Source organism: Dinoponera quadriceps, unplaced genomic scaffold (assembly GCF_001313825.1).
Source record: "Dinoponera quadriceps isolate SergipeBrazil2010 unplaced genomic scaffold, ASM131382v1 scaffold616, whole genome shotgun sequence".
NCBI classification, from domain to species: Eukaryota; Metazoa; Arthropoda; class Insecta; order Hymenoptera; family Formicidae; genus Dinoponera; species Dinoponera quadriceps.
The window spans coordinates 2,455,073-2,471,763 of record NW_014555184.1 but is presented as its reverse complement, the minus strand read 5'-3'; the positions used below and the strand labels follow the sequence as shown (position 1 = coordinate 2,471,763).

Below are 16,691 nucleotides of genomic sequence, written 5' to 3'. Positions count from 1 at the left end.
TACAAATTAACCAACTAAGTGTCTCACTATCGGTCCCGCTCCGCTTGATTTCACAAGGCCGGCGCGAGAAAAAGACCATGGTGAATTTCCGCGTGGAGACACGCGTCAGCTCGTACGATCGATAACGAATAATAGCGCGGGACGAGCGCGATTAAAGCGTCGCGATACATTCGTTATCGGCGCGCGTAACAATATTTGTGATTTCGTTATGCCGTATCCATACAAATCACTCGGCGTACGCGCTGTATATATCGCGAAAGCATGCGCGCGGTTGTAGCTGTTCAAATAACTTCTGTTGTCGTACCGCGCACTCGACTTCCAATACAACTGGGCTCGCCCGACGAGAGAGACAGTCGAGTCTTTTCGCTTCCTCATCGCGCGCACGTAAATTCCGACTAGAACGAGCGACTCGTCGAACGAAATCAATCGGAGAGAATATCCCGGCCGGAGAAAGGGAGAGAGCACGTTCTTATAAGAATAAATAAAATCTGCCCGTCGCGCGAGGAACGGGATTACGGGAAGGGTAGGGGTTGCGGTATTTCGCAATCTCACGTAACGATCATGGCTTGAACGCACATGTCATCGTGCACGGGGTCGGTTAATCCGAGCCAAGGTTGTCGGCTGAATCACGGCGAGGAAATCGTCGCGATCGCGAGAAAAACAAGCGCTCGTGTCAAGGTGCAAGTTCAACTGGGTGATTCCGCATAGAACACCCACTTGTTCCAAATATGATATACAGGCCTCGTATTAAATCGAACGAGCTCGTGCGTTCGCTTCGTCGATTCGCTGGAACTCCTTCGATTCTTCCGCAGCGCGAATCAATCACGACGGTGCGCTTGTTTCCGGAGCGGTTCCTTACCCCGAGCTCACGCAATGACAGACGAATGTACACATCGGCGGGGATCACCGGTCGTCACGAGCCTGATCCTTCGATAAAAGCCTCGAGCGATCAATATTTATCAGCCGTGCCGCGATACCTCGACGAAACGGAAGAACAACTCCGATGACGGCTACGGAAAGACTGTCAACGTAGCCGGAGATATCGACGAGACGCCTCGGGAAGCGGAGTGCTTATCATCAGGGAATATATCAGTGACGCATCTCTGCTACCGCAAAAATCTATCGTTGCACCGATACAGGGAACTTTATACGAATCGACCGGTCGATCTGCAGCCTGGGCTTCGCAAGTCGCGCGTAAACTCGACAATAGAAGTCGGCCCGCGCGAGATCGGCAGCCAGCCAGATCCGACGGGAGGGATCGTCGATATTCGAATTGACAACAAATATTGATCGTTCGGGGAGCCCTTTCGAGTCTCGACGGCACTCGACGCGTTCACCGCACCAGTGACACCGACGCACACTCTCCGCTCTCGTCGTTTTGCCGCGCGTGCAACATCCCTTTCTCTCCCCTCTCTTCTGCGAGATCACCTTGACACACACGCGAGAGGACGATGCGTCACTGTCGTCTTTCGAGAGTCTCTAACGCGAGACGAGATCGAGACGAAGGGTGGCGAGACGCGACATCGACCGATCCGTCCAAGCGCCCATACCGGCAGCCGCTCGAACGTGGACTGACGTCCGCCCTCGTGCGCGCGCGGTCGCGCCGCGCGACCCTTCCACGCCACCCTCTCGCGCGTCCGCGCCCCACGCCGCGCCGGCAGCCTACTTCCAGCACCCTTCTTTCCCCTCTCCATCTCTCTCTCTCTCTCTCTCTCTCTCTCTCTTCCTCTGGCGGAAGGCCCCTCGTGTCAACCGCGCGACTTTTTTCCTTCGAAGCTTTCTCGTCGTCCTTTCTAATCCGCCCTTTTTCTTCGAGAGCCTCTACCCGCCACGTCCCGCTCGCGTCCTGCGCTCCGGCAATTTACAGGAGACCGCATCGCGATACACTTTAAGCCCTATGAAGTATTCAAGAGACGAGGAGCCCCGTGTCTCGCGCGGAATTTGTTTGTAAATTCTTGATGCTTTGCATTAGAATGCAGCCCGTGTGACGGAATCTTCATGAACGGTAATTGTTTCCTCTCCTTGAGACTATTCTCATTAGGAAAGTTTGGTGCTGCGCGCGCCGATGGACGAACGGACGAAGGAAAGGCCGCACGTGCGGCGATCGAGGATAAATCTCCGATGTGTTCCATATGTGGAATTAAAGAACGCTCGCCGATCGGTCGGGGCTAGAAAGCGCGGTAATTTATCGATCCGCGCGTCACGAAACTTGGACGTGGAGGGAAAAAGACGGGAAAAGCTCGTCGTACATCTCCGATAATAATTTTTCAAAACCCTCGCGGCGGAAGTGCTTGCTCACGCCGCAGGATACGTTATAGTTTATCGCGATGGGATTATAAAAAGACCGCATTACTCCGATATCGACTGTGCGTATGCGTCCAAATATGTACCGAGCTACCGGACTTAGCCTTCTCTATTCTATGTGGAGCACTTTTTATCGAAATCGAATCTCTCCGCGTTAGAAATAGATGGCTGCGACGAAGATGCGCCGCGAAAACCAGTCGCGTCTCGCGATCGAGGTATTTCGCAAGGTTTAAAAAACTATTTTTCTCTCTCTTTTTTCTTAAACAAGATATTTTTGTCTTGAATCAGCAGCGATAAGTAACATAATTCGCGTGTAGAAACGTGTTTTTTTGTAAATGAAAAACAACGAAATGCGAATATAAACTCAATGATAACCGCGACTGTATGTTCAAGTGCATCGCAAAATACACGAAATTATCGCGTCTTTGGTATACGTTGAATCATTAAATTTATATGTCTATTCCTTTGCATGCGCAAAGATAATACAACCTATGCGGAAAAGCGATGCACTGAATATATCGTATAGCAATATCGTGACTGCAATTGCATTACGCGCTACACAACACACTTAGTTGCAGAACACACTTAGACAATTTAATATCCCATACCAAACAAGAACTTTTCTCATTTGTGGATCACAATACGAGAGAATGTCTTTAAAAAGAACGCAAAAATTTCGACCGAAGAATCAAACGTTAAACATATACAGTAAAAAACATTTTGTATTTGTATTAAAATCGGTTTTTAATGAAGTATTTATATTAAATTTTCAACATAACCGTGTGCGTCAATTTAACATATTGTATTTATGTTATTTCAATATCTCCTGTTGAGTCGATATTCAACATGTATAAGTGTTAAAATAACACATTTTATACTTCAATGTCGATTAATATATTAATTTAGCATCAATTTTTAACATGATATTTGTGTTTGGTTAAAACTTATGTGAACCGTTTGGTACGCGTGAAATGTGCCAAATTTCACATAAAATGTTTTGTTGTTCAGGAGAAACATGACAAAAGAAACGTTAAATACAAAGAGGGAATTGCGACAGACGACGACCTGTCGCAGAATTTCTCAAGGAAAAATCGGTCATAACTTCTTCGATAAACCCGTCACGAGAGGTTCGCGTGTTCGGCGAGAACTCGCGGTGAAAAACGCTCGTGTGTGACGCCGTGAGATATTACTTATTTCGCGTTTTTATCGATGTAACACGCGCGTCTGAGCAAGAGGACACGGGTGCGATTCTGTGGGTGTCCCGAGAAGGAGGGCACGGCGCAGCTGCAATTGCAACTGCAATTGCGGCGTGCCGTAAGAGCGCATGGGACGACTTCTGGCCTCTGCGGGTCGCTCCGGGCGAACGACATTTTCGTGGCTTCAGTGACACGCGAGTAATGAATGCGGGGGTTCCTACGAAACGCGAGCAAGGAAACGACTCGACCTGGGATTTGCATGTGGCTCCGCCCGATCGGGATCGGTTACATGGCCGAGTTGGAAGCTCGCCAAAAGTATACTCCCTCCTCTTCCTCTCTTCATCGCTTCGCCGCGCCGGAAACCCTCGGCGAACGAGGATTCTCGATAGAAAACGAAATAAGCGTTTCGCGCGGCGGGTCGTTTTTCATTTCGATATCTGTGAAATCGACGTGTCCCTAATGTGCATCGCGACGGCGTGAGGGAAAATGCGGATAAAGTATTCCGCGATATATTGTTGGCCCTCACTAGACGCGCCGGGGGAACGATGCGAGCGTTGTATGCCGGAAATAATTATTCACTCCTCCGATCCTGATGAAATACTCACTCTTTCTACAATTTGAGAGATTAAGTTATTCATTGAATAGTGATTGAGTTGAATTCAAATTACGCAAATTGCGCCAATTGCCGGGGAATTAATTGGAGCAAAGTGCGTCGAAGGTCCGGCAGGTGAACCACCGTTGGAGATGGACAGAATCCACGTGTAATGCAAGCGAACGAGCGAGTGTCCTTCCGTTAATCGTCCCGTCCGCATTTGACAACCGTATTAGCAACGACGGATACTTCATTAAGGTAGTTGGCCCGTAAATTGATTTTCTTCAGGGATCTTTTCAAAGTTTTATTACGCGTGCTGTTGGAAATTCTGTTGATCCAACGGCATCGTTTCTTCTGCGTACAGAAAAATCCGATAATTTCGCGATAATTTTTCGAATAGCGCGCATTTGTGTGCGTCTATTAGTACGTATGATATATTCACAAGCATGCATAACACGGGTAGTCCTGGTAAAAAATATTATATAGTTGCGGAAAATGATTATTCTTTTATGAATTTTTAAACATTATATAAGTTCGATTGGCATTCACTTGCTATAACGTCCGAGTTGTATAAAATCATTTTTATAGATATTTAGCACAGATTTTTCGAAATTCTTCCTGTTGTATTAACCATTAACTCTTCTAACAGTATTGTCACGGACCAACTACCTTTTAAAGGCGCACGCAAGATGCGCTCGTAGTCGTTACGAGACGAGAATCCGACGAGACCGAATCTACGGATGGAACAACAGAGAAATCGGGACATCCAGTTATCGTTGCACACTCGTATAGAAGTATCGCCGCTATTGTCGCGCACGCACACACATACACGCGCGCACACGGGTACAAAGCGCGAACACGTTTCGCGAGGAAGACGAGCAAGTAAGAAGTAAACGTCTCGCGAGAGGTATCGGCCGGCTGAAGAAGAAACCGCTATTCTGCCGTTAAACGCACGCCAAGATATAAGTGCATCGCATACGCCGGTATTAGCCGGTATTAACTTGGCTCGGCATTAAGCCGATACACACCTAATTCCTCTTACGCACGTAGCAATATAAGATTGAAGAGGCACTCGAACGATCAAACTTGATCGCCGGTAGCAGCTTGACGTCGAAATGCGAAAGCAGCGCGTACACAAGTGCTTAAGGGGTGGGGGAAGATCGTTAAGATTCGTGTCTATCCAGATGTTAATGAGTCGGGAATACGGCACGCACTGTGAGTGGCTAATTGTCTCCGCGAGATTCTATCTCGGTTACCAATAAGGGAACTCGGCTCTTTACTCTGCAACCGTGGAGCTGATGCTCGTGCGATTGAGTACACTGTGGGTGTGTGTGGTGTGTGCGGCTCAAAGGATAAATATTTGATAAGCCGGCAGCACAAATGTCAACGCGTCATTCGCAGCAGCAAGCGATCAAATAGCGACTGGTATTTATTAGCACTTCGTAGATACCACAGCGTCTTATTGCGAACGTATGCTGATCCCGAGACAATTTCCGCAACGTAACGTGCCTATGTTTTATTAGTAACGAGTAATTTTAGATCGCGTACGGTAAACGGTTTTTGTGTTAAATTTAACACACGTCCCAAGTTTAAATCTCTTAGGTTTTTGGCTCTTATTAACCCGTCTTTGTTATTAAGTAATTTCCGAACAGGATTGAAAATTGCGCGGAAAAATTAAATCAAGATCGTGGAAGTGCTGGAGTGCTTCACGTGCGGAACGATACGTGCCGTATTGACGAGTGAAAAATATTGTAACGCTGAGGAAAAACTCGTATGTTTCGACGTCTCTGGGAAACGGCAAAATATCGCACGGCAAGCATTTCGATGTGAAACTGCGTCGAACTTTGTAGTAACGCTCGTGCAGATGTAACTGTTTCTAATAAACTGCCTCGTATAAATGCAAGTAATATTTATGTAACGAGAAGCAATACAAAAAACTATTTATGTCATTCGGAAAGAAAAGCAAAAATATTTTTGAACGAGTACGAAAAATATACATATGCGTCGTTCGTCGTGTAGATTTTCATGATGGATCTTTAATGGAAAAATTCACGCGAAAATCCTCTCTGTTTGCCGGACTACGTAACACGTTAAAAATTAAAACTTAAGATAAATATTATTCAATTGCACTTTTCGACAAAACATGTTTCTCATCGAATTTTCGATGAAACTTGTTATATGATTTCATCGAGACATTTTTCGTTAATCATACAATCAAATAATTATCAAGATTATATAACTCATAAAATAAAAGTAGAAAACCGGTAAAATTAAAAATAAATAGAAGTCAGTTAAATAAATTTAGTCAATTTAGCAATCCTCCCTAGAAATTGCTGTCTTTATATTTCCCATTCCCGAAGAAATAACAGAAGAATTCATTCAAGTACTCTGCGGAAAATCCCTCCTAACCAGCCCTTTTGAACGTCGTCCTTACGGAAAAATGCGATGCTTGCAGACGACATTGGTGAGAAAACCGACGCAACGTTGATCGCGCGAATTTAATCTGGAACTAATGGCACGAAAGAGAGACAGATAAGAGAAGAGAGGCGAACGACAACGATACACATTCCTGAAGTAAAATTAGACATTAATTTAAAATCCGATACGGAAACGTTCCCTCGCGTGCACTCTTGCACGCGATAACATTCAAGCGCTTTAAGTATCGTATCTGCCGCGAATTTAAATCGCCAAATCCGCCAATTGAGAAATTACGTGATGCATGTTTGCCTGATGTATGGAGTAATATTGCTTCGCGCACACGAATAAAATGAATGTTCCACTTAGTGAGAAACCTCAATGTGTAGTATAGTGAGTAACCTCAATGTGAAAATAAATTAATAAATTATTATAATAATACATACGTGTTAAATACATAACATTATTTTGTTTGAAAGTTGAAACATTTGGAATTCTAATTGTTAAAAAATTTTTTTTAATTAAATAATAAAATTAAATGATAAAATTTTAACTAATCTATAATATGTCCTCAAAAAACAGAAATATTATTTAGTAATATGTGATTTTCACTTTATTACAATTTATGACATATATATGCCTATGTTACTGACAGTGACGTACGGACAACAGTCCTGTTACTAACAGGCAGAAATTATTATTCAAATATCATAAATTAGTACAGATATTTTTTAATCTTTCCTCGATTTTGATCGTATACTATAAAAAGGATTTGTTAATAAATACTAAAATTTGGTGAATATTTGACGACCAAATATTTGATCATTGCAACTAAATAATTTAGTTCCGTGTGCTAAATACACAATATACGAAATTATATAGTATTGTATATACAATATACGGAACTAAATTATTTGGTTGCAATAATCAAATATTTGGTCAGCAAATATTAATTAAATTTTAGTACCAAATTCTTTTCAGCGTACAATATTTCGGTGAAATAAACCTTATATCTCACCAATAAATGTTTAAGTCTTTTTTCTCGGTGTATACGACAACATGATTGATTATTTTTTCAAAATACATTTGTTTTTCGAGATACATCGGCGACTACTCGAAAAGATTGCTCACTCCGGTAAGCAGCAACCCGCGACGACAAGGTCGCGCCGGGGTTCGTTACAATGCTTAAGTGCTTAAACTACTTATGTAGTACAACACCTCATGTTTTCCTGATATATATTGTCACACACGGAAATGCCATCGGGAAGCCTTTTGAGGACACGAAAGCTGTACGTAAATGTGGCGTCTAGGTCGCGTACGAAGCCCTACTACCGTCACGGCAGATATTTATACATAAAAACAGACGAGATATCTAACATGTTCATATTCGCATGTGTGTGATATGTAGTGAACGTCACAAAAGCGTCGCGTGTGCAGCTGATATAATACTTCAATTAGAGCGCGTTTTCTTTCGCCGACAATGCGCGCCGCGTCTCATTCGTCTCGTAATTACTTTTATCTGCGCGAACGAACGTCGCTGTTCAATTTTATCCTCCACTGCGTAAGTTTAATTGATACGCGACACGACACGGACGATATCTAATTGGGAACAGCAGTCTCTCAGTGATATTTTTGCAATAAAAAAAAAAAAAGAAAAAATATATGAAAAATGAGAATCGTACGCGCGATACCTACAATTTAATGTATCCCGGGTTTATCGAGCCCTTTTGCATATCAGGTATTTGCGTGGCGCTCAACGAGATGCAATTTGCGATAATTAAGTCCGTCCGAAATATCGCGTCTACGTTTCCGACGAATAATTTCGGCCGTATGTACACTTGGATGATGGAAATCACGATGAAAATCATCCGGTCTCGCACGATTTAATCACACTTATACTCTCTCGTTGTTATTTCCGGCCGTTGTAAGTTCGAACACGTAGGTATCGAGAGTCCAAGTTGAAATTCCTCGGTCAACTTCCGGATAATTTCCTCCTGAGAGAATTCAGGAGATGTTCAGATGTTTCGTGACGGAGTAACAAGAATTCTGTCCCCCTGATGTGTTAAGCTAACCAACTTGGCGAACTACAGGTTAAGATGCTGCACGAGGTTCCCGTGTGGCCCGCGAGTATATAATTTTGAGCTTATTACTGAAATAATTAAAGTACTGCCCTCGCGCGAACATTCAACTTTACAATACACGTTTAATTCCGTGTTCGCGTGACGCGTCCCGCGAACGTCCCTCCGTGAAGTCATGTAATCCTAAATGCAAGAGTTTTTATATCAGCTAACTAGATTTACATAATCACTGACAGAATCACTAATAGGATAACAAAGCTCCGGAGAAAAAAAACCCAACGAATAAAGAAGAATATGGAAAAAAAAAAAATACAGAAATATCAGAGCAAACGGGAGAAATCTGAATATCCTGAATTTCATTTGGAGATCGGCGATGCGAAAACATCCCGGGAAAACGTGGAGATCGACGTATCGAAAGCGTATTATCAGATGTATGATACGCACTTCGGAGTTAAGTGCAATTTTGTGCAACACTCGAATCCCCGGCTACGATGGAAACGTATACACCGAAGCGTGTCTGTTTTCGATTATTAATGTTTGCGGTTCTCTGATGCTGTTGCGTCATCCTGTACCATGTAGCAATCAAACGCAATGGCCATTCAGCGAAATAAGTGACACAGATTCGTTATTGTCGGAAACGTGCTGTTAGTGCATACGCGCGCACTGTCACGAGTGGATGAGATTCGATTTTCTAGTTTCGATACCGACGAATTACACGATAAACAGCTCTCCCATATTACATGCCTCTCTATCTCTCTTCCTCTCTTTCTCTGCTCTATATTACAATTCCATGCAATAAAGAATTTCAACAGCAATACACCCGACATCGCGTACAATTTCGTTCGCTCAACAAAATCCGAAAAAAAAAAATTTTTTTTATTTTAAATAAAAAAAAATCCTGTCTCTCCTTTCTCGCAGAATTCGCGAGGATTCCAAAGCGAGGCGACCGATCGCGCAGGCGATGAATAAGGTAAGACATACGAGAATAATATTAATTCAGAACGGATGCCAGGTGTCCAGCGATTAGGAAGCGTGGGTGGATCAGAGGTGTTCAGGAATTCCGTTGAACTGCGCCCAGCGCACTCGAATTCCCGAACTCTCAAAAGTGGGCGTGCGAAATGACGGATGTGACGAGGCAGTTTCTATACGCCGCGAGAAAAACGGACGGTTGACACAGATGTAAGTGGCGAAACTGATCGAAACCGCGGGGCGTGAACGTCAAATTGCGCGCGGACGAAATCGATATTCGCGACGTTCATCGACCCTCGCATACTGAAGCGGTTCTTTACACTTCGCGTCTAAATTTAGACGCGCGCGGATCTTTGATTATAGTCAAGTTACTCGAGAGTAAATCCAACGTGCTTCGCAAGACTCGATTCATATTCATAATTGAGCACTTATGAGCGATGAACTTACTTATCAGTATATTTTATTTACATAGAATTTTTGCATTACTACACAGAGAAAAAGATTCCTTTGGATTTAATGAAATTAATCGAAACAAATTTGTCTTTTGGAATACAGCGAACAAACAAATATTTGATTCAATAGACTGGATTATTTGATTTCTCAAACAATAAATATTTTTACGTCAAATAACATATTTGTTTTGTATTTTCATTTAAACATTACAATAGTTGTCATAAACAATAAATTATTTGAAAAAAAAATTACACTATATTACACAAAATTAAAGAACTTTTCGCGTTTCAGTGAAATAATACTTAATATATAATGAAATATATTTTTTTATCGAAAACGAAATACAATCCATCTAATAAAAGCGTGGCCAGGTAAATTTCTGTCTGGAAATCGTTGCATCGAAAACTTTTGACGAGCAGGTAGAAGAAGGTCGCGACACGAATGACCGTGGAATCTCGGCCGATATAATGGAAAAAATTAATTACCGCTTTGTGCTCAAATTGAGTACCAGTAATAACGCAGCCTTTTGGGACAATTTTGTACTCGTAAAGTGTAATTATCGGAAACCCCGTCGTCATTGTAAACCTTACGCTGCATTACAATACAAAAGACCGCAAGAGGTTAATGATAAAATTCATTAGCCTTTGAGGACGCCAAGCGTCAGACCAGAATAACAAACGCGTCGCTGCATACATTATGCGCCACTGCCGTGTATAATAAATTCTTGTATCTGCCACGCGGTAAAAGTGATCGGGATAGCGCTTACGTAATATTACGCGAAATATTACGCGAGAGTGGCTACTTTCTTTTATCTTTCATTTCATTTAATACTGGAAAATCAATATAATTTCGTACGACGTGGCTGGCATGACTTTCTACGCGCGAGAAACTCGAGAAGAAGGTAGTGGGAACAAACAGGCTCTTCGAAATATCATGGTGACCTGCGTCGTGACATTTAGCTTGCCGCGCGATTTTATTTTTTATGCAAAATCTTCGCCGTGAATGCACGTCCTCGAAGAGCGCAACGGCGAATAGATTAGATTATTCGTGTGACGTTACTGGTATAGCAAACAAATATTTTTCTAAAGATACACCTCTTGTCCACAATCTTGCTTTAAGACGCAAGCAGTAATCAAATTAACCAACCACGGTCGTTTATTAGAAGAATAATCGATTGTGGTCGGTTAATTTGTTTATTGCTCACGTCTTCAAGCAAAATTGTGGACAAGGGGTTAAGAATCATTAAAGCCAACGCATTGAACGAATGCAATTTGACAGAATACAATCGTAATGAAGAAAATTGATTCGTCCTGCGCATTTAACGACGAGTTAAAAGGTCATGCTTTCTGATATAAATGAATGAATAAATAAGCGAATAAAAAAATATATATAATGCGTGTATATACTGTAACGTGACTGACGTAGCAAGTTGATATGGATCACTTGATGCAAACGCTACTAACGTAATCGACGCGAGGCAATTTGCCGACCGACAAATTGTCGCGCAATGAATCGCGTCATGACGAGCTTCGGTATCACAGGCGCCACTGATAACGGCTAAAAAAAAGAGACAGAGAGAATGATACAAGCGTTCGTTGACTAGAAACGCTCGTATCTTGAATTGACGCAAATGAATGGTAACAAGATAGATATAGTTTGAGGAAAAATTTCATCATGGACGCGTTCCAATGTTAAACACAGGAGAGGAAGTGAAATTAATTAGCGACGTGTCGAAAGCAATCATAATTAAATTAATTTGCATTTCACTGGGCGGGAAAAGATATATTTCCTGACATTCGCGTCGCCTCGCTTTCTCAGTCCACATTTCATTAAGCGTCGTAATTTGCTTAAGTACGCAAACTTCTTGCAAAGTACACACACAATTCCCGGCTGTATTTTTTCTTTTCGCGTTAATAAAAACGTCTGCTAATGAGTTTAGTAAAATTACCTCGCGTCAACTTTCCGCCGGCGCGAAAATTAACCCGAGAATGAATTTGTTCACTACAGATTGCCCGCCGCTGCGTTATCGCGTGAATCTTGACTGGCGAAACCAAAGAAAATTCATTGTTGCCGACACCTCGCAAGAGAAAGCACGGAAATTACGTCGTAAAACTTCTTATCATATTGACGCTATGATAAAGAATCACGCGATGTCAGGCGCAACGCGCACGTTTTTACAATATTTTCTTTCGGAGGTAAAACGAACACTACACTCTCACAGGTGAAAATTAGCTGTCGATATAATACAACTAAAATCTAGTTAATTTAGCTCATTCTTTTTGTCCCTATACACAGACTGGTAGAAAATTACAGTTGAATTAACTAGAAAGTGGGCAACCAAACGCGTTTTGGTTGAAGGAAACAGAATTTCATGGTTTCATTATTACAGTTCTTATAACTAAAAATTCTTCAACCAAAAAGCGTTCGATTATCCATTTTTTTGGTTAATTCGACTATAATTTTCTATCAATGTAGTTTTTAGCTCCCATAGCTAAAAACTATGTCTGATAACTAGATTTTAGTTGTATTACATGGATAGATAATTTCTTTTTTTCGTGTACGATATCGCGACAAAAGTCGCACATCGTTTGCGCAGATTCATACTGTTGAAAGCGCGTTTACGGCGAAAGCTTTCAACGGAGAAAACTGTCGAGTCGGCTTTTTAATACTCGGAAAACATTTTCTGGATCTAAGTATAGCATAAGTACCAGTCACACTCGATTTCTACAGCGGTTTAACAACTCCGCCCGGTCTCCGTTGCCGGGTTGCCGGCTATTGTCCTTTTTACCGGTTAGCTCTAATTAAAGGCAAGAATTACGAAACTCGAGTCCGGGAGACTCGGGAAAGAGAACTGCCGGCGGCTCGAAAATATCATTGAAGCTGGCATCCTGCTTAATAAACTTTTCCTGCATTTTACAACTGAAAAGTGGAACATCGTGCGGAACGGTATTTTGAGGCGACTGTCTATGGTATGCGAAAAATTCCAGCCAATTTCATCGCACTTCCACACATTTTATTCATCGTCGAATTTTATGCGCAGAAACGCGCGTCCCTACGTTTGCATTACACCTTCGTACAGGGCGATGTTTTTATTACGATGCATGATTCGATATAAAAGCTTATCTCCCTGACTGCATACCGATAGGCGAAAGCAACGTGAGAGGATAATCTGGATGTACGCGTAAACCTTCGCCTAGCAGCTCGGGTTACGGTGTAACGTAGCTCGTATCGCCTCGTTATTACAAAAGCGCGTCTAGCAAGATACAAAGGCGCACCGCGACAATGACCAAAAGAAAAGATAAAACCGAGTGTACGTATACAACGATCTTGATGAAAAGAATGTATAATGTGTGGACCGTCCAACTTGGTAAAACAACGAGGAAGGAACGGCAGAAACAAGTGGTAGCGAGTGAAGAACTCGTCTCTCGTGTATTGAAATTGTCTGCGACCGTACAAAATTATCGAGGCGTAAGATAAATCGACTGACAGGCTGTAAAATATTAATATCGAGCGCGCGCGCACACACACACACACACACACACGTACACACTCCGTATGATTGTAAATCAATGCCCGCCGTGTCTCCGCCGGCAAAAGTCGCGGCGAAGATAAATTTATAAGTAAATCGTATGGTATAAATTTGCATGCGCGCGATATTTCATTGAACTGGGAACGCAAACAAGTGCGTCGTGTATACTGTTACGATAGTATAAGGTCGAGCATTGTCTGTCGTTCACCATTGTCGTTCATGAATATCGTGATACCTATCATAGACCGTGATATGTATCGAGCTCCGCGAGAAAATAGCTCCTCGGCGTGTGATTTCAGATGCTCCGCGGCGAGATAAACGAAAACACCCGTGCATTGTTCGGAAATGTTACTCGTTCGACACGCGGCGGCGTGCAAAATAAAAATACAGTAAATGAAAACAGACACGTTCTGATCACGAAGCGTAAATCGTCCGTTGATCCGACGTCACCATAAATATTGAGGAATATCGAATTTATAAATATTTGCTACGCAAAAATTTGCATATAATGGTGTTGAAAATATTTCCCGGTCGTAAATTTATGCATTCAATATTTATTAATTTTCGACGATCCACAATTTTGACGACCGGTGACGAATAAACGACTGTTAAGATCAATCACGATTACTGGCGACAGCAATGACTAATCGGTTATTAGATTAGGTGTATTAATTATGATTATATTCTGATAATATGCTCGTTAGAGAAGAATAACCGGGATACATCGGTTTTGCGGAAAGATATTTCAGAACCATCATTCCACATGTGGACAAAGAGAACAGATTGACGCAGCTTCCGCTAGTAATAACATCTTTATACTCCCACGGCGACACTTTGCAAAGTTCATCCGTGTGGACGCGTGTCTCACGTGTCTCGCAGAATCGATCGAACTGTCTTATCGTTCCAGGCTGAAATAGAATCGGTTCTTGCGCGCGTCGCATCGTATAAAAATAAACTTAAACACCGCTGCTCGATATAATGCGATATTTATTATGAGCCCGGCTTGGCAAGAGCTCGTGGATTAACGCGATGTGAGACATCGCGTGTGATGCACGAAAGATCCCGCATACTCATATGAGAATCTGCGACTGCACGGAGACGACAGATATATCTGTTTATCGCTCGCGTGTGTTTTTAAAGGTCAAAAACCTCTGAAGTCTCGTAATCTACGAATGCCGCTGCGCTTCATCGCCGCCAGCCTGGCGCATGTCCACATCGTACGCATTGCGTTCTAATACGTCAACAAGTCGAGATATGCAGCATTCACGCATTTCACCTTAATTAATAAGTTTCGCATTACTCGCGATTCCGCCCGGCCAAGTTTCGTGATAGCGAACGTCGCTCGGCAAAAAGTCTCACATTGTGAGGGATTTTCGTCGGCGTGTGAATATAAATAAGCGAGTCTGAACGGAACTGTCGTCGCGAATGTGATGACAATGATATTCTAACGTCGCGATGTAAATCTATTCGATATCAAATGCGCGTTTCAAATTCCACTTGGCTCATCGCCGGTTTTTTCGCGCGCGCGCGCGCGTGAACGCATATTTTAATCACCCCTGAAACTGATCTCGCTCTGATCTCGAGTACCTTAAATTCCTCGCACTAATAGATACATCACACGAGATAAAAATAATCTCGATTATTCCAACAACGTTCATTGCAACCATGAACGAATAAAAGAGGCACAGCGGCGTCTTTTGAGAAGCGCCTTAGAAGGAATAATACTTGGTGATGCTTTGAACAAATTTAAATTCACATGCTGAATATGATTTATCGAGTGTGACAGTAAATCTATCGCTAAACCAATATTTTAGAAATTAAATTGTACGCATATGTATAATTACGTTGTACGTTGTTATGCTATAATATATAATGATGTGTGTGAAACTCACCCTTGAGAGAGATTAGGCTGCTGTGTGAGACTTTCTGCCAAAATATCTACCTCTTGCATTTGCGCGTTGTCATTGGTGACCGTTTCAAAACTAGCGGAGACAGTAGTGGCTTCTTCCTGCAATACAATAGAGCATATATGAATAAATTGCACGTGTACATCAATATTTAATATTTTCTGTTACGTAGGAAGTCGTGTAAATATCTTACCTGGTGATAATGGTCATCTTGACTAGTCTTGAACTCCACTGTGTCTTGTGTCTCAGCATTTGATATGGTGGACTCAAAATTTTCCTCGAGGTCATCATAATTGAGCGTGATGTTACCGTAAGCTCCGTAAGTTTCATTCTTCTCAGACTGAAAAGAAGGATCCGCAGCTTGTGTATTTTCAGTTCGTGCACTTTCAGTTTGTGTATCGGAGGCTACTATCAGAAACAGAAGTCCACTGTAACAAAATCAAATTGTTATGATTAGATATTGAGCGATATCATACTAATATAGCATAATACTGAAACAAGTCAGGGTGTCATTTCAAATATCAAAGTTTGCGCAGTTAAACATGTCAATTAATGGTTGCAGCGATAGTAATAAAAATAATAAACATTGAATAACAAGATTAGAAGTCACAAACGTCCTTTCAGCTATAGATTCTTTGAAGAACTTGGAGTGAAAACTTCTTCAATAAGTGTACGAAGTAAAAGTCAATTACAAAGTGTTCCTTGCTAATAGAAATTAAGCAATTTTGGCATATGTTGCACAAGTAGAGATGCCTCATTTGTCAGTTAATTAAATTTGGATTTAATCATAACAGAAATTTAATTTGCACAAGGTTCTTTTGAATCGTATCAAGATACATAACGCTGGCGATAAAAAAATCTGACGCAATGGTGACGAGTAAAGGTCAACCATAGTTTTGTCAGGATATTTGTTACTATAAAAAAGAACGTGCCTTCTAACACACTTTACATAAGGTCATTGCAGCGGCCAATTAAAATTAATTCCATTTTATCACGTTGACCGTGACTTGCTGAACGACATTCTACGAAAATTCTCGAGAAGCATCGGCGAGTATATTCAAAAAGATCGGCGAAGGACTCGCGATCCCGAGCCCGCGTGGCATAAATCAGGGAAGGGAAATTCACCATCCTCCACGACCGCGGGATCGCTCGTCCCGAGCCACGCGGTTTCTCACTCCGACATCGCGAGTGTCTCGGAAGATACGCATGCTGACGCAGCTTCGAATTGTCAACAACATAACGCCGATG

General features: G+C 42.1%; 1 protein-coding gene across 7 annotated transcripts in view; it reads right to left on the bottom strand.

Moving 5' to 3' along the window:
* LOC106743265 (SUN domain-containing ossification factor) overlaps window positions 1-16,691 on the bottom strand; it is a 60,648-nt gene that overhangs the window by 43,855 nt on the left and 102 nt on the right. For 4 of the 7 annotated variants that reach the window (XR_001374341.1, XM_014616929.1, XM_014616930.1 and 1 more), the window contains exons 2-3: window positions 15,637-15,871; window positions 15,429-15,544 (exon numbers count right to left, since the gene is read on the bottom strand). Coding sequence is in view for 4 of the 7 variants with exons in the window: in XM_014616929.1 (XP_014472415.1) it covers window positions 15,429-15,544; window positions 15,637-15,871 (351 nt within the window). In the remaining 3 variants the exon portion in view is untranslated. Of the gene's footprint in view, window positions 1-717; window positions 737-859; window positions 1,558-15,428; window positions 15,545-15,636; window positions 15,872-16,691 lie in introns of those variants that run through there. The other 3 variants (XM_014616932.1, XM_014616934.1, XM_014616933.1) reach the window with 2 other exon arrangements.